This window comes from Grammomys surdaster, unplaced genomic scaffold, assembly GCF_004785775.1.
Source record: "Grammomys surdaster isolate TR1022 unplaced genomic scaffold, NIH_TR_1.0 255, whole genome shotgun sequence".
Classification (NCBI taxonomy): Eukaryota; Metazoa; Chordata; class Mammalia; order Rodentia; family Muridae; genus Grammomys; species Grammomys surdaster.
Genome location: NW_021604696.1, coordinates 1,846,161 through 1,864,015, shown reverse-complemented (window position 1 = coordinate 1,864,015; position 17,855 = coordinate 1,846,161). Strand labels below are relative to the sequence as shown.

Here is a 17,855-nt window from a genome sequence, read left to right as displayed (position 1 = left end):
CCCTCCCTCACCCTCCCTCACCCTTTATGTATCAATATTAACTTTGATCTAAAAAGGAGTTTCATCCACTTGTACATTTTTTAAAGCTGACTTTCAAAATTTTATTAGAATATACAAATGATCTTCACTGTGACATTTCCATGTATATACATAATGTACCTTAACCAGATTCACCCCTTTGTTGACCATCTTGGCCTCCTTTCTCTGGTCTTGCCAGTGATTTGAAATATCTTACTAGAGTTATTTTTATGGCTTAATAAAATCTAAAACACACTAAAGGCAAAATATCCAAAATAATTTACTTATAATTGTTAATAAGAATTTTCAAGCAGGGAGTTAGACAGTAAGGAAGGTTGGTGAGTGTATCCTATTGCCGGTTATAAAAATCTGTGCAAGCATGGGACACAAAATTGTTCACTGAAAAGAAAATTTTAACATAGTATTGGTGTTTTTAGGGTGTGTTCGTATATGTGTGTGTATAAGTATGCATGTGTGTGTATGTATGTGTATGTATGTATGTATGTGTATGTTTGTGTGTATCTATATACGTTTGTGTGTATGCGTGTATGTGTATGCTTGTGTGTGTATGTGTGTATGTATGTATATGATGTATGTATGTGTATGTTTGCATGTGTGTGTATGTATGTGTGTGTATGTGTGTGTATATATGTGTATTATGTGTAAGTTTTTGTGTGTATGTATGTATATGTGTGCATGTATATGTTTTTCTGTATATGTGTGTATGTGTATGTTTGTATGTATGTATATGTTTGTGTGTGTATGTATGTGTATGTATGTATATGTATGTATGTGTATGTATGTATGTATGTGTATGTTTGTGTGTATGTGTGTATGTATGTGCATGTTTGTGTACGGAAGTATGTATGTGTATGTATGTGTGTGTGTGTGTTTGCAAGCTGCAAATTTTGGCTTGAAGTGAGAGAAAAGTGAGAAAGTGAAGGCAAAGACTGTTCTAAATGTTTTGAGCTGTTGTATTTTTAAAGAGCAGATTCTGAAAGGTCCCATATATGGGGAAGTTATAAAAATACATATCCAGAGCAGCAGCATGCAGAGAAATATGGATTTATCATTAAACCAATCCAGTCTTTGAAGATTAAAGAGGGAATGGTAATATGAACTATGATGAATTGTGATTGTTGTTACTAGATGAGTTTATATTTCATAAAACAATATTTTTATTTTATCAATTCTTAGTTTAGCACAAAAAAGTAATGTGTTTTGCTGACAGTCTCTTCTTGAAATTTTATGACTTCTCAGAAAACTGTAGTCTTTTTACTTCAGATAATCTTACATTTGGTTGTGTAGACTACTATATGATACTTTATTTTTCCTAATAGTTTAGGACTTCATTCAAATATTTGCATAAATTTTTCAGTATCCTTTTGATAAAATCAAGCAGTGATATTGAACAAAGTTTTAGTTCCAAAATTACATGGCCAGGAATATACAATTTTATTTTTGAATGCCTTTATATGGACTTATCGTGATATTTTATAGAAGTGCTATTTAGAAAGATGAACAAGTTTCACTAGACTCTGAGCTGGCTGACTCTGGTCTTAGTCTGAGCCCCTCTAGAATTCCTCTCGATGTATAGGTTGACAGGATCATGTGAGAAAAAGTTAAGACACCTCCAGCTTCAACTCCAGCGTCAACTGAATAAACAAGAGAGTCAAAACATGCCAAACTGAGCATACCGCCACGCAAAGTTCCTGGCATAACTCTTGAAATAAGGATTCTCTGGTTTACAATTGAGAAAAGTTCAAGGCCACAATAATGCATGGAATGTGAAGTTCCCATAAATACCTTCTGAGCATCCCACTCTCAGCTTTCCATTCTTCTCCCCAAAAGCCAATCGCCCAAGACAATATTTTTGTGACAAAAGCAGAAGTAACTTACTGAAGTACTAACCTGAAAAATCCACCCATATGTGTCCCAGGGATGCTGGGATACCTGCATCAAGCTCAACAAGATGCTTCTCAATGGAGAGGAGGTGTTTCTGATAAAAAGTACATTTTAGGACTGGAGAGGTGGCTCAATGGTTAAGAACATTGGCTACTCTGCCAGAGGACCCAGGCTCAAGTCTCAGCACCCAAATAACAGCTCACAACTTTCTGTAGCACTACTTCTAGGAGATCCGACCCCCTCTTACAAACATATGCGAGCAAAACACCAATGCACATAAAATAAAAACAATGGTTGTTTAAGGAATACATTTTAGCCAGGTGTGATGGTGCATAACTTTAGTCCCAGCACTCGGAAGGCGGGGGCATGCAGATCACTGAGTTCAAGGCTAGCCTGGTCTACATAGTGTACTCTAGGACAGCTAGGGTTATAGAGGAAAAACTGTTGTGAACAACAACAACAAAAAGAATAAGTTTTATTCTGTCTTTTGAGTTTTCTCTCCTATACTATGGTGATCAGACTATAGACTTCGCTCTATTAACTGAAACAAATTTCCTGGACCCCTGGGCTGTCCCACATTAATAGAAAACTTTTTTTTTCTTAATCTTGAATTTGCACTTGGCTACAGTATGAATGAAGTCTTGTGAAAATCCTTCTAATACATAGTTCTTATAATATTACCAGGTGAATATTTATTATTACCTCCATCACAGGCACAAAAGGATTACATGATTTCCTCAATGTCATTTTGTTGGGCAAGTAAACATTCAAACCTAAGCCACTTTGGGGGGATATTTCTCACATTGTCCCACCCAAACACTTGATCTAAATTAAATTCCATTCCTATTACATAATGTTACCTACTAAACTCATAAAGCATGCTTTATTTCCTCAATATGTATATGTGTGTGTTCCTTTTCAGTAATATTTTTAAATACTTTTTCTTGTGTAACAGATAAAACTGTCTTAGTTCTTGTCACTAGACACTCTAAAGAGTGATGATACCTGCTACAGATAAGGCAAAATCAAAGATGTAAAAATAAAACATGATTCCAGATAGACACTTGCAATGTAGTGCAGGCATTAAAGTATCTTCAAAGCAGTTGAACTCTTTCATAATATGAATAATAAAATATTCTTAGGTCAACCTAGGTCAGGGACAGCAAAATCTAGTGCCACAGAGAACAGACAGAACCAGTGAACCGAGGCTGAACAGAGTCAGGTGCTCCCTCTAGGGAGGACCTGACAGTGGTTCCATCTGCCCAATGCCTGTCAAAGCATCGCCCCAAAACTGTCATTTCTACACATTGCCAAAGTATTCTAGAAACAAGGATTCAGTTAGTAATTTTATCTAGTATAGAAAAAATTCAGCTTTATCCTAATGCTTTATAGGATAGATGAGATAAATAAATATACATATATACATACATAGATGATAGATAGATGATAGATAAATAGATATATACATAGATGATAAATAAATGATAGATAGATGATAGATAGATAGATAGATAGATAGATAGATAGATAGATAGATAGATGATAGATGCATGTATGCATACATACATACATACATACATGATAGTACCTTTGTATTTTGTTCATATTCACCCCAGCTGCCTGTTCCATCTCTCCTGGCTCACATCTTGCTAAAAAACAAATTCCTCTCAATTTCACTTTTCATGTTTTTTAAATGTTGGGAGCAAATTTAGCGTCAAAGATAAGGGATGAAGAAGAAAAGTTTCTCAGCTCTCTCAAAATTGTAGCATATACGGCTATGCAGGCCCTCTGTGCACACTGGCTGGTGGTAGCCCTGTTTCTTCCCCAGCAACAGCACTTAGTGCGACACTGAAAAACAAGTGATACTCAAAATACCTCATCATCACACAAGTGATAACAATTTAAAAACACATTACAGGGCTGAAAAACTGTTCTTACAGAGGACATGAGTTCAATTCCCAGCATCTACTTCAGATAGCTCATAACCACTTGTAACTCTAGTTCCCAGTAATCTGACACTTGCTTTTGGCCTTCACAGGCATAGAAACACATATGCATACGCATACATATACATGTGCACATTCTTATATACATACACCTAAATAAAAATAAAATCTTTAGAAAAGATGAACCAGAGGAGTCAGGGACACACCACAAGAACATGGCCCACAGAACCAACTGATTGGGACTCATTGGATGCAAAGAATCAAATATTTAACTGACAACAGCCAGGGAGAATATCCATCATCACTGCTGAAGTCCAGGGTTCTGGGTAACTGAAGCTAGGTCCTAGAAGGTCTGCTGCAATGTTACTCTAGATTATGAATGATACAGAGCTTGCAAAGGGCCCATGGGACAGGGAGAACATCTAAAGAAGGTTTTCAATTTTGTTTTATTTTCCTTGGAAGGAGGCCATAAAGAAACTCCTCTCAGGTATTCTCTGCCCAATTCATTTAGAAGTATTTTCCTTCTATTTATTTATCAAGTGGTCAATTCTGTAGCTTTTCCGATTGTGCCATGTGTTAGACAGTCATTGACAGGTGTGTATTAATTATTGAAGAGGTGGTGGCCATGGTTATCGTTGCCCAGGTACCATGTGTCTTCAAGGCTCTTCCTTAGAAATGGGCCTCATTCTATATTACCTCATGGGCCAGCCTCTGCATGGACTTCAATGTCCTATCTGAGCATCTCTAGGTTCTCAACACAATAAGCTAGCATACCATCTTGGTGAGATGCAGGCATTAACAGCAACACTAGGATGCTCAGAGGGAGTAAAATGACCAGCACACACTTCTATGGACTCTACAATACTTTTGTCATTAACTAGGTCGGAATTGAAGACATAGTCCAATATTCAAACCTTTTACATTTTTCTAACATGACAAAAGGCTCCTGGTTCAATTCCTATCACCAAAAAATGAAATGAGTGGGTATTTAACTATTAACTATTAAACTAGTTGAGTCTTTACACAACCAGAGGACATTTGAGTTGAAGAAAGTATGAGGAAAACCACATGTCAAGGATGTGAGCATAAGCACAGGTGTGTAATTTTATGTTGATTCCTTGGCACAAGTAGACAGCTTATCCATCAGACCTTCATCTCACGGTCTCCAAAAGCCATGAAGGGCGTTCTGTATTACAAGCCATTTCCCAATCCTTATTTTACTCAAAACACTGTCTCTATTGATCTTCATTCCTATGGCTTAATATAAGTCTGTCATTATGAATTTCAGCTTGCTGCCTTGATCAAATTAAAGAGCCTTAACCTAAAAAAAATCCTGTCAAGCATTAATTTCAAACCCTAATTTAACCTAAAAGTTTCCCTCCCAATACAGTAACTTGTGTTATTTAACTTCTAAATATCACTGGTTTTATCCATCTACTTTTAATTTTCTTTAACAGTTACCTTTTAATGTCAATACTAAACAAAAAACAACAACAACAAAAAAAACCCTGTTTTAGACCCCTGTATAATATTCATGGTTTGAGGTAAAACCATCAAAGCATTTACCAAGCACTCAAATTATATTGTATTGATAACGGGCTCGTGAAAAGATAAGCAAGTAAAACAAAAATGACTGTGACCAAGTTTTAACCTCTGTTACAAATACTGGACACAAGAATCAATAGTCATCAAAGGTATAAGAATATGTCACAGAGAAAAAAAATGATATATGGCTCTAGATACCTATGTTAGTCAAGAAAAGGGGGGAGGAAAACATCAAAAATGTTGACTGAAGGGATATTGACAGGAATACACCATATGCTTACATTCAGACCATCTAAGCATGTGTACTATTGAGCCCAAATTCCTGCTCTAACAACTTGGTCTAATAACTTCCCCATTTACAATGAGTCCATCACAACCGACAGTCTACCAATGGACTTTTGAGAGCAGCCTAGAGCAAAACCCAAAGAGTAGTATGGTGTTTCTTTTTAGTGCGCTCACAATTACTTTTGCTGGGCTTGCTGCTATGGGCCTTGGTATACCAATGCTGGGGAGGCAGAGATAGGTGGATCTCTGTGAACTGGAAACCAGCCTGGGCTACACAATGAGTACCAGCCTAGCCAGGACAGCTTAAGAAGGCTGCCTCATATCTAGTAATAATAATAACTAATAAGAATAATAAATATGTAAATAAGATTTCCCCCACTACTCACCCTTTGTCACCTGAGTCGCCACACTTTCCTCATGGTCTCTGCAACGTAGCTCCTTTCCTAGGGCTGCTACTACTGTACTTCCATAAATCACAATGGTAATCACACTATTACTCTGCTGAAGCTTCCTCCATGATCCTCCATCACGTTTAGAAAAATTCACATTACTGCTCTCTAAGGCCCAGAATAGTCCAGCCTCAGCAGGTTTTCCAGCTTCTACATCTGGTCCTTTGTTATAGAAACCCCACTTGTATCTATTCCAATTAGTTTCCTCATTCCTGATGCCTGTATTTCCTTCCTTCCTACTATGAATTAACTAGCTAGCCCCAGTGAACTGTTCTATGCACATCTGAACACTGATCCTGTATGTGCTTTGCTGTGGTCCCTCTGTGAGGCAGCTAGCTAGAGACGGCAGATGTGAAATTACAACTTTTACTTTATTCATGTCTCCCTTTCCCAGACACCAGGCTCAATCTCCAGCCTGCTTACCCTGATCTCCAAATGCTCTCACTTTCTCTGATATCCCCTCTCCCTGTGCATCTATCTGCTCTCTGCTCATGGATGTCATCGTTAAGCCTGTCTGCTTTCTTGACCGAAAACTCAGGAAACATGTAACCATTTTTTCTTCCTTCTATCCATCTCTCTCCTTCTGGCAGATCTATCAGCTTAACTAGCTTGTTGCTTTTTTTTTTTTTTTTTACTATTGTTTTTTGCACTCAAACTCCAATAAAAACTGTACCCGAGTTTCCTTCTGAGTCCACTTTTAAATTAAAATACTTAAACTATCAAAAGTCAAATAGGTATAAGACTAAGAACCTATGGAAGAACCCTCTTCTCCCTGGTGCCAGCACCATCTAAGGATGATTAATGTGCTTATTTGAAGTGAAGGGGTAACAAAAGATGATTTGTTTATCTTCTTCTGAATTTTCATTTAAAGTAGCAAGCAAAATTGTATATTGTCACCATCTACAACATAATCCTTTGATAGATGTATACACTGAAGAATGGCTAAATCAAGCCACTTAACATTTGCATATCTCACATACACGTTGCTTTTAGACCACTTGAAAATCTACTCCATTAGCAGTCTTCAAACATACAATTATTTTTACCAACTATAGCCATCACAACGTACAGTAGGCCTCTTGAACTTATTCTTCTTGTCTAGCTGAACTGTTGCATCTTCTGACAAAAGTTTCTGGGCACCAGACTCTGGTACCTACCTATTTAATCTCCATTAATATTGGTTCAAAGTTCTCCTCTCATGTATAAAGGCCATTTGTCTTTTTATACTTGGCTTCTTACATTTACTGTGATATCCTTCAGTTTTATCTGTGTTGTAACAAGTGATGTAATCTTTTTTTTAGGATAAGTAGGATTCTGTGTGTGTGTATGTGTGTGTGTGTGTGTGTATACATGTGTGTGTATTTTATACACATATATATGTTTATGTATATATATGTCTTATAAACACACACATATATATGCATATGTATATATACATTTTCTTTGTTCATTTATTCATTGATAATTCTTAAGTTGAGTCCACGTTTTGTCTATGATTAACAATGCTGAAGTATGAGCCATATGAACAAAATAATAATAATAATAACAATAATAATAATACCGCTGTGGTGGTTTGAATGAGAATGGCCTCCATAAACTCGTATACTTAAATGTTGGACCGCAGTTGGTGGAACTGTTTGGGAAGGACTGGGAGCTGTGGTCTTACTAGAGGAGGTGTGTCACTTGGGTGGGCTTTGATGTTTCAAAAGCACAGGCCATTTCCAATTAATTTTCTCTCTGCCTCAAGTCTATGGGTCAGGATGCAAGCTCTCAGTTGCTGCTCCAATGTAATACTTGCCTGCCTACCTGCCTACCTGCCTGCCTGCCTGCCTGCCTGCCTGCCTGCTTGCCTGCCTGAGTGCTTGTTGCCATGTTCCCTGCTGTGATGGTTATGGAATCTAACCTTCTGTTATCATGAGTCATTAACTTACATACCTTTTCTCTTTTTTAACTTTATTTATTTATTTTTTTTTCAAATCGTAATTTTTACTTACTCACACAGGGGTTATAAACACAAAAAGGCAGGATATGGGGAAGGGGATGACACTGGAGCGTGGATGTTCATGGGGAATACAGATATCTTTCAGAACAGGGTAAGTTCTTTGGCTGGGTAAGGTGTCTTTGTCATGGTGTTTTGTCATGGCAATAAAAAAGCAACTAAGGCAACTATAGATGAACAGAGGAGTTCATATACCCTTATACTCAGATGCCGTGCATTTGATTATAAAACCCTGTAGTGGAATCATCATGATATGTGAGCAACTCCATTTTTAATGGGAAGTTAGAGTCTATTATTATCTCTGTGACCTGCTCATAAAACTAACAACTACTAACATCTTCATTTCAATTAATGAACTGTATTGCACCCTTTTGGAATTCTTACCTAGTTTTGCTGACTCTCAGTGTCATTGAAGCAGCTTTCTTTAATCTACATGCTTTTCTACCCAGATTTAATGACCGTGACAATAATTGGTCTGTTGTGCCCAAGCACTGTCACCCTGTATATGCCAGTAATACATTTAGTGTGGAGAGACGATGGCATGTCCAGTCCAACAAGCTGGCGAGCAGATCACGGCTTCTCTGAGAAGAGTGCAAATAAAATCTGCGATAGAAAATTCTGTACCAGAAAATTACCTCTAAATAACAACTTCAACGAAGAAAAAGAACATTTTCCAAATATCTGAACTCCCTTGTGTTTTCTAGCAATGTGAAGTCCAAAGGTAAAGGAAGGGAATAAAGTAATAATAATATAGTAATATAATATTATATAATATATTCTGTAATGTATAAAAATAAAATATAATAAATATAATAATGTAATAGAGACAGCAAGAAATTCGACTGATTCCCTATGCTTTTACTGATTTTATTTAATGTTTTCAAGAGTAAAGTGAAACTTACTGGAGAAATCAAGATTTTTTTCACTAAAAATATATGCATCTGCATAAATGAAATGAAGGTAAGGTAAACGTTTGGTAGATGAGCAGAGAGGTAGCAGATATGTTTTCAAAAACAACATTTCTAAAAGTAAAAAAAAAATGCAATCTGGAGAGATAGCTCAGTGATTTAAGAGCACTGGCTGCTCTCTTCCAGGGGACTCGGGTTTGAGTCTCAGCAACCACATGGTGGCTCACAACTATCTGCAAGTCTATTTCCAGGAGACCCAACTATGTCTCTTGGGACACCAGGAACACATTCGGTATACAAACATACATGCAGAAAAAAAGTAAGAAAAAATCTATAAAAAATTAAACATATGTGCAGCATGTAATATGTATGTGTATGATACCAGGCTATATGACATGTGTTGAAGAAAAAGCTAAGACTCCTATAGAACTGTCAGGAAGACACCATTTAAAAAACTATTGCAAATAAAAACATGAGACCTAATCAACAGGAACTCTTAAGATGTTACAAGAGAAGGCATCCCAGCCTATAATAAATAAATAAATAGCATACTTTCTGCATAACTGAAGTATCGTCTTCAATGATTAAAAATAGACACATGGATTTATGCAAAGGTATGTGGCACACAAAGAAACCAAAACATGTTTTTGATGTTTTTTCTGATCAATGCTGCTAAGAAGTTTGCTGAATGTGTGGCTTCTTTGGCACCAAAAACTAAGACTAATAACAGTTTGTGTCATGGACAATCCTGGCAGAGTGTGTTTGGGTTGGGGAAGAATCCACCCTAAGGGATTCCTGCACACACACCATCTGCCCATCCAAACTGGTGGAGACTTTGTTCAGCTGCCATGTTTTGATTTGACTTCACGCTGCTGCTTGCATCAAGTGTCTTGTGGGGAGGCAAAAGCCTGCCCTGCTCTAACCTTTACTTAACAGGAAGAAGAGTGCCATCCTCTATTTTTTGTCCCTTCTCAGACTTCTTTCTCTTCCTTAAGATTACAATCCTACATCTGAGACAATGAATAGAGGTTTTCAGTAAAGAAACAGATGTATGTTCTGCTATAGGTGTTCTATTGTGTTTAATAAGTATGACATTTTATTCAAGTTGCCAAGGATTTTTTTAAAGTCTGGCATAATGATGTATGCCTGTAATCCCACCACTGAGACACTGTAAGAAGAATAGTGACAAATATGATGCTAGCCTGAGCTGTGTATTTATCTCAGAGAAAGGGAAAGGGAAAAAAAAGGAGAGTATGTGGTTTCACAAAGACAGAGATTGTCTCTTAAAAACTGTGTGCTTTAAAATCATGTTGCAGCCAATCAGTGGTGGCACATGCCTTTCATGCCAACACTCAAGAGGCAGAGGCAAGTGAATCTTTCTGAGTTGAGGGATAGCCTGGTCTATGAGTTCCAGGGCAGTCAAAGCTATACAGAGAAACCCTCTCTTGAAAAACAAACAATAAAATCATGTTGCTAGTTTTGATCTTCCTAAGAGTAAACAATCAATATGTGTTCTAGACAGCTTCTAGTGTGTATGTAAGAATACTTTCCATAGAAGCTGAGACTAGAATCCTAAACTGTAGTAGCTAGAGCTAGGGTAGGAAACGTAGCGCCCCTCCAGACTCAGCAGCAGAACGTGAAGACTCTTCCTAGGGGAAGTGAAATGTAAGAATCAATTTGTCCAGAAGTTGATGCTGTTCGAACACACCCCACTCGCCTTTTTTCCTGAACCACCATTTAAAAATGAAAATGCACTTTCAGAGAAACACGATCTCTACACATACACGCCCAGACTCAGCCTCTTCTTCCCATGGCATAACACTGCAGGGTAAGCCATGGCTCTTGCCGAGTCAATCCCTCTGCCTTGCACAGCTTTGGCAGGTTTCTGTGTAGAAAGTGGGTTCATCCCCATCTCCCTCCCAAAGTGGATTGCTCATATCCATCATGTGTAGAACATCCAATTCTTACAGACTTTAATCTCTTCTTTCACTAGATGGAAAAGTACAGATCATGTCTGTTCTCTATCATGCACAATGCACTGGTTGAGTGCTACACTTTACACATAGTAGGGCTGTTTCTAAAATTAAATTTCCTTAGTTTAGTTTATAAAAAAGCTTCATTCTTCTAAACTTAACCATGACTTATTTCCAAGGCCACACTGTAGTCTTCCAAAATGTTTTATTGGAAATACAGGGTGCCAGCCGATACCCGGTTCTGAAGATATCTGTATTCCCCCAAAACACCCACACTCCATTGTCATTCCCTTCCCCACATCCTGCCTTTCTGTGTTTATAACCCCTGTGTGAATGAATTACGATTTGAGAAAAAACAAATTATTAAAAAAAAGAAAAATACAGAAAATAAATTTTGATATTTAAAAAAAAGGGAAATACAGGGTGCTAAAAATTAGGGTCCATACACATGAAGAAATGGACCTAAATGAAGCATGTTCATGAAGAGTTTCCTTACTATGTTCCTAACCCATCAAGTTCTATCACTGCCTAACATGTAACATGTTCCAACAAAAATCACACACACACACACACACACACACACACACTCGTAGTTACTTCTCACCTTTAGTCATTTAACCGCAAAGGCATTCTTACAAAGACTAAGAATGTAACAAAATAAGCTCTGAGAAACACAAAGACTGTTCTCTCAGTAGTAGCCAAAATTGGAATAGAATCTTACGGTGTTTTCATTCTTCTAAAACCTGGTGCCTAATAAAGTTGCTGTAAGGGATTGCTCAAACGAAGTACACTTCACTAGTTGCAAAGTCCAACTTGTTCAGTTGTTAGTAACTGACTGTGTGGAACAGAAAGGCACTTCTTCACAAACCTGAAAGCACACATACAAGTCAACTCACAGTGCCCTCATTCCCACTGACATTCAGAGAAAAGTTGCAGTCATCAAAACCTTCACTGTTGATATTTTGGGAAGTACTATTTTGATTCTTAGCTTCATACCTCCTGTGCAGGGTCCGCTTCATCGTTCATGTCAACCGTTTCTTATGTAAATCAGCGGTGCTGTCTACACTCCCTTCAGAGATGGCTTCAGAGTGCATTTATATGTAGACCTCTAACAAAGGCAGCGAATGATGAGATGAATTCCACGAGGTTCTTTCCAGGGGGATCCAGCAGGTGATAGCAGATAAACATAGACTCTGTCATGCCCAAGGCACAGGGTATGAGCAATGCCCTGGAACAGCCCATCGACAAATGCTCATTTATGCCTGACTCCCTGCAAACAAAGGGACACAAAGCTTAAAATTGTGTGACTTTTTTTTATTTCCCCTCCAACCTATTGACTCTTTGTTACATAATAGTCGTATTCTGGAATTAAATCTATTGTAATAATCAGTTGGAGAAACATTTTTTTAGACAGCTGTGTTATCAAAGTCCACAGACAAAAATACAAATGGAAAAACAGAGCTATGAATGATGTAGATTTGTACCAACGGTCATGCTTGTAATTCACACACTTGCTTTCCACAATGGGAACCTTTTTGCTTCCATATTATGCTGTTCCTTCACTCTGTCACTGTGCTAAGGCTATCTTTCTAACATATCCCAAGCTATCCTCATTATCCTCATTGAACAAGAAGTCTGCAGCAACCCTAACTCCACCAAAAATCAATAGGGAGCGCTTTTCTCTTCAGAACTCAAGAGGGTAGAAATCTCATTTCCTCCACCCCACAACTGCAACTACAGGTTGCTAGAACAAACATGGAGAGTTTCTTCTGATTCAAACCAAAGGCACCAGTGAGCATACAGAACCCACAGCAGGGTACTGCTCTCCAGGTCTTCCAGGCAAAGCCTCTGCCATTCAGTCAGACCAGAATCTGGTTTCAAAGGCCCCATTTCCTGAGAACAATGACCATTGTTCTTGTTTGCATCCCATGGCCCTGTGTTTGCCTGCTGGCAATGCTTCTGTTCTGTGCTGGCCCTTGATGCATTTGGTCTTCATTTATACCTAGTTTTGAAACTGGTATTCACCTAGAACAGCATCCTGAATGCCCTCCCCTAACAGATCTCCCCAAGAAAAGCATCCCCCATCCCATGGAGAGTTGACTTAATAGTGTTGCCTTTATCTCCTCCTGAGCTGAAATGTTTCATTTTTACCATGCCTTGTGCCAAAGCCTCACCTTGGGTTCTTGTCCATTTTCTTCTCTTAGAACTATTCTTTCCAGGAACCAGAATAGGCACCATTATTCCATGGGAAAATGTCTGCGTTTTGGGGTTGTGAACTTGTCTAAGACCCCCCATAATTAGGCATCCAAATTCAAAATTCACATAGTTGGGATTGATCATAAGATGCCTTCTCTAACTAAACAGAGAAGGGGGAGATGCCAGAAGCCAGGACCCTCGCCCTTACCCTCACCCCCTACCTTTCCCCACCTGCACAATGCCCTCTGAAGCTTGGCAACTGCAAGATCCTGCTTAGCAACTGCAGATAGACTCAAAGCAGTGTACCATATCATCTTAAGAATAGCAGGGAGACCATAACTCAAGCAGTGTACCATATCTTCTGAAGAACAGCAGGTAGATCATAATTCAAGGCAGTGTACAGTATAGACCATGACATGTTTCAAGGCACTGGCCAAGAAGATTTTGTACTTTTCCACCACCTGGCCCCTCTTACCCCCTCCCCTTGTAAAACATGCTATAAAAAAGCATTTCATGTTCAAAAAAAATAAATATCTTTATTAGTTAAAAAAAAAAAGAAAATGTCTGCGAAAAATTCTAAAATATTTCTTTGTGTCAGAGAACAACTATCAGAGGTGGGTTATGTGTTAGATATAGTTTTTCACATTAAGCTGTTTACTTGCAGGAACGCACACAGCACAGAGCATATGTGGTGTCCAGAGAGTAGCTTGTGGGAATCAGTCCTCTCCAACTCTGCAGGTCCCAGGGATTGTACCACCAGGCTTGGTGGCAGGTGCATTTACTTGCTGAGCCATCTCACATGCTCACATCTGTAACTTTAATTTTTTTCAAAGCCCACTTTTCATGATAATTCTTAAACGCGTTAACTTCCCTTCTAGCCCACCACCTACCAGAGGTCGTAGAAAAGAAAGGAAACGGGGGAAGTGGGCCTGTTTAGAAATGGTTCTTCGGAGCAAATCTCATCTGTGTTGTCAGGAAATCAGCAGTTCAGTTCACAGGTCAGCAGCGGCAGCTCCAGTCACTCACCAATACTTCATGGATAGACCAGCAGTCCAGATCAGTAGAGACAGGATAGCTCTCTATGGAATCCTGACAAATGGAGCTCACCGATGTGGTGTAAGGCAGCCCAATACATGCATGTTGTTGGTGAAGAGTCCATCATCGCATGCCCTTTCATGTGCTTGCTTTAGCAAAGAATCCTTTTACCTGTGTCTGCGTCAGCGAAATGTTCCTTCACATGTTTGCCCCAGCAAAACACCAGCCAACACAACTGACTTTCCAAAGAACCCTTAAGTTTCCACTTCACACATCTCCCTATCAGGGTATTTAAAGACTCAAATCTGTCTTTAGAGCAGTGTATCATTTCTCCTGGGAGTTTGCTATCTTTTTTTATCTTCCTTATTAGGAATCAGGTCACCAAAATGTGGATCCGAGGGTTTCTTTTCTCCACTTTCCTGAGTTCTTGATTTCAGATCTATTAACTAATATCATTTATGTCTGTTTTTCCAACTTATATCTTGCTTTCAACAAATATTTAGGTGATATTTTCTGGAGATGCAATGTGAGATTATTCAGTATTTGAAAGCATTTTCCTACAATTGCATAGTTATTATTTTATGTTTGTATAATCAACTCTTACTTTTATTTGTCTTCCCACTGGGTTATCTTTATCTTTGTTTTCAATTCAATGAATTTCAGTATTTTTCCATTTTACTGTCTCTCTTTCCTTGTTTCTTTTCCTTTTCCTTTTCCTTTTCCTGAGTCTCTAATCAGATAGTAAGGTCTGTGAGATGGCTCAGCAGGTATAAATATTACCTTATATGACAAGTTACCAATCACATATCTTCTTTGTTCTGAATCCCCTTTCTTGAAAATTTCAAAGCACCAACAGAGCAAATTCCAGCAACAGCATCTTCAGGCTGGTGACCTTTGGCAAAATGTTTTGGAAGACATTATAACCATCCTGGCTCTCAGGTTAACATGAGGTTAAACGTTTTAGCCATCTTCTTTTGAGATGGTTCTCTTATCATGGTGAATGGAAAGTGATTAAACTACCGTCACTAGGGTTTATAAGAAGTTAGGTAATTGGTTAGAAATTTTTCAACATAGTGTGTAAACAGAATATGTAAAACTGAGTCAATCAGTAGGTACTTTTCTATAGTAGTCCTCAGCTCAAGGTGGGTTTTCCTCACAAGCCTGTTGTATGTTAGAGGTATCTCAAGTATAAAAAAAAAAATGCATTTAGTCATAGGTTAGCCCAGCCTACTTTGAATATTCTCATCACTCTTACATCAATTTATAGACTGGCACCTATCACTAAGCATATTTTATGAAGTATTAAATTTCTCATGAATGTATTGAATACTGTATTGCAATTGAAACAAAAACCAATGGTTTTATGAATGCTTACCATTTAGAGCTGAGACACACTGGGCCTGGAGAATGTCTAAAATGTTGAAGGAAATTTTCAAATCTATATATAGGAAATGCCTTTCGTTTCTTTCTTAAAGTTTGAAGAACTAAATTGTTCTTGTTTTCTCATTGACTTGCATTTTTATTTCACGTAAATCCTAACAATGATTCTCTTCATGGATTTTATGTCTTAACATTGTATTTGTATATTCACTGTGTGTGAGAACGTGCATGAAAGTCAAAAGACAGCTTGAGAGCATTTGTTTTCTTACAATATGGGTTCTGGGGATTAAACATAGAGCAGAAGGCTTGGCAGCAAGTGCCTTTACCCACTGGCTATCTACCTAGCCCTCTTCATAGATTTTAATAACTTATTTAATTTATAAAACTGAGATGAAGTAAAAAAAAATCATATGCAATGCTTCTAGATATATTCATTATTTGTTTAAAACACTACAGTCTAAATCCCACTATTTCCACCCATAGCTACACCTTTCTTTCATCCTCCAAACAAAATTTAATCTTATTTCTAATATTTAAGATAATAGAATTAATAAGAAATAGAGCTCGTCCTGACCGCATAGGGGTTGATGTCAAAAGTATCCTCTCTCCAGAAAAAAAGACATCGGGATGGGTATGGCCCTCATGCCTCACTGGACAATATCGGGGGACCAGAGCCATTCAAGGTCCCCTTCAATTACTGGAGGTCAGGCCTCTATCCTCGCCTTCACAAGATTAGAATTGCCACAGCCCTTCTATACTTAGAGAAGGGAGGAGATGTCAGGGGCAGCCCTGCTTACACACTGAAGGCCTAAAATCAGCAATAGGCCTGTCATACATGTATACTAACACCAAGTCTTGGGTCTCTGTGGAAAAACATTGAAACAAATGGCTATAAGCTATTGTAAACAGGCAGCTTTCATGGAAATTTACCAGCCTGAGAAGTCATAGACCTTGTGAATAGGTAGCCTTGGCAGATATTACCAACTTAGATAAGGACAAGTGAATCATAGACAGAGTCATAGTGACCTATCCCCTGAACCCTCACCCAGCCGATACCCTGTTCTGAAAAATATCTGTATTTCCCCTGAACACCCATGCTCCAGTATCATCCCCTTCCCCACATCCTGCCTTTTTGTGTTTATAATCCCTGAGTGAATGAGTAAAAATTACAATTTGAAAAAAATAAATTATATATATATAAAATGTTTGTAGTATTACTTATTCTCTCAATCAGTTGGGGTCAGTTGGAGCTAATGGCTCAATTCCTTGGAAAACTCTATTAAAGATTTCTGTTAAGTATTCCATTCCTTCCTCATGTGATGCTTTCTGAGATGTTGAATAAGGACAGAGCAAAGCCCTTTGTTAGGAACAGATGCACATAGACATCCAGGGACAGACACAGATGCAGGGACAGACTCTAAAGTCAGCCTTTGGACAGGCAGTTTCAGACTTATACAACAGACAGACAAACAGATGGTAGATGGATGGATGGATGGATGGATGGATGGATGGATGGATGAATGGATGGATGGAAGACACAGGAATCATGAAGTAAAGAATTCAATCTGAATTCACTCTTGGTTAAATGACATGAAGGGGGAAGTGCTTTGATTTTGTTCCTTAATGAAATTTATTACTGGTGACCCAGAGTTAATCACTAATCCACTTAATCCACACATTTTTTTCAAATGATATTATTTCTTCAAAACGAAGCTCAACGTCTTAGAAGGAGCTGAAAACTGTGCATGCCTAATATTTTTGTAATATAATTTAGATGACGCTACTATAAAGAACTAAGAAAAGTTATTAAAACGGGATTACCTTACAATACTCTTTAAGAAAAAATAATAATCTTTAATACCTTGTTGCAAGTAAAATAATGAACATTTTAATGCACTATAATTGTAGATTTTGAAAAAAGACAAGTGGGATTCAGTTCAGTGGGTCGAGGTGTCTCTGCAAACACCATGATCCTCAAAGTGTTAATCCAGGTGAAGCAAGAAGGAAGTCCATCCAGTTCAAAAGGACTCAGTAGCTTGTGTTGATTCAAACTTCAAGAGTCCGACACTGGGTAGTTTATTTCCGCTGTATTTAAGCACAGCACAATTTGGAGAACAGTTTTTTAGTCATAATTAATTCAATCCCATGTGCACAACAAGTTTATGACATGGAAGTTCTTGTAAAGTACAAGTGGCATCTCCCATCTCTTATAGATT

The 17,855-nt window shown here is 38.0% G+C and overlaps 1 protein-coding gene across 1 annotated transcript in view; it reads right to left on the bottom strand.

Annotated features, from left to right (window-relative positions):
* Positions 1-12,085, bottom strand: part of Lgsn (lengsin, lens protein with glutamine synthetase domain) — a 26,782-nt gene extending 14,697 nt beyond the window's left edge. The window contains exon 1 of the mRNA XM_028775521.1: positions 12,025-12,085. Within this exon, the coding sequence (XP_028631354.1) occupies positions 12,025-12,054 (30 nt within the window). The 5' untranslated portion in view covers positions 12,055-12,085. The remainder of the gene's footprint in view (positions 1-12,024) is intronic.
* Between the last annotated feature and the right edge of the window lie 5,770 nt (positions 12,086-17,855).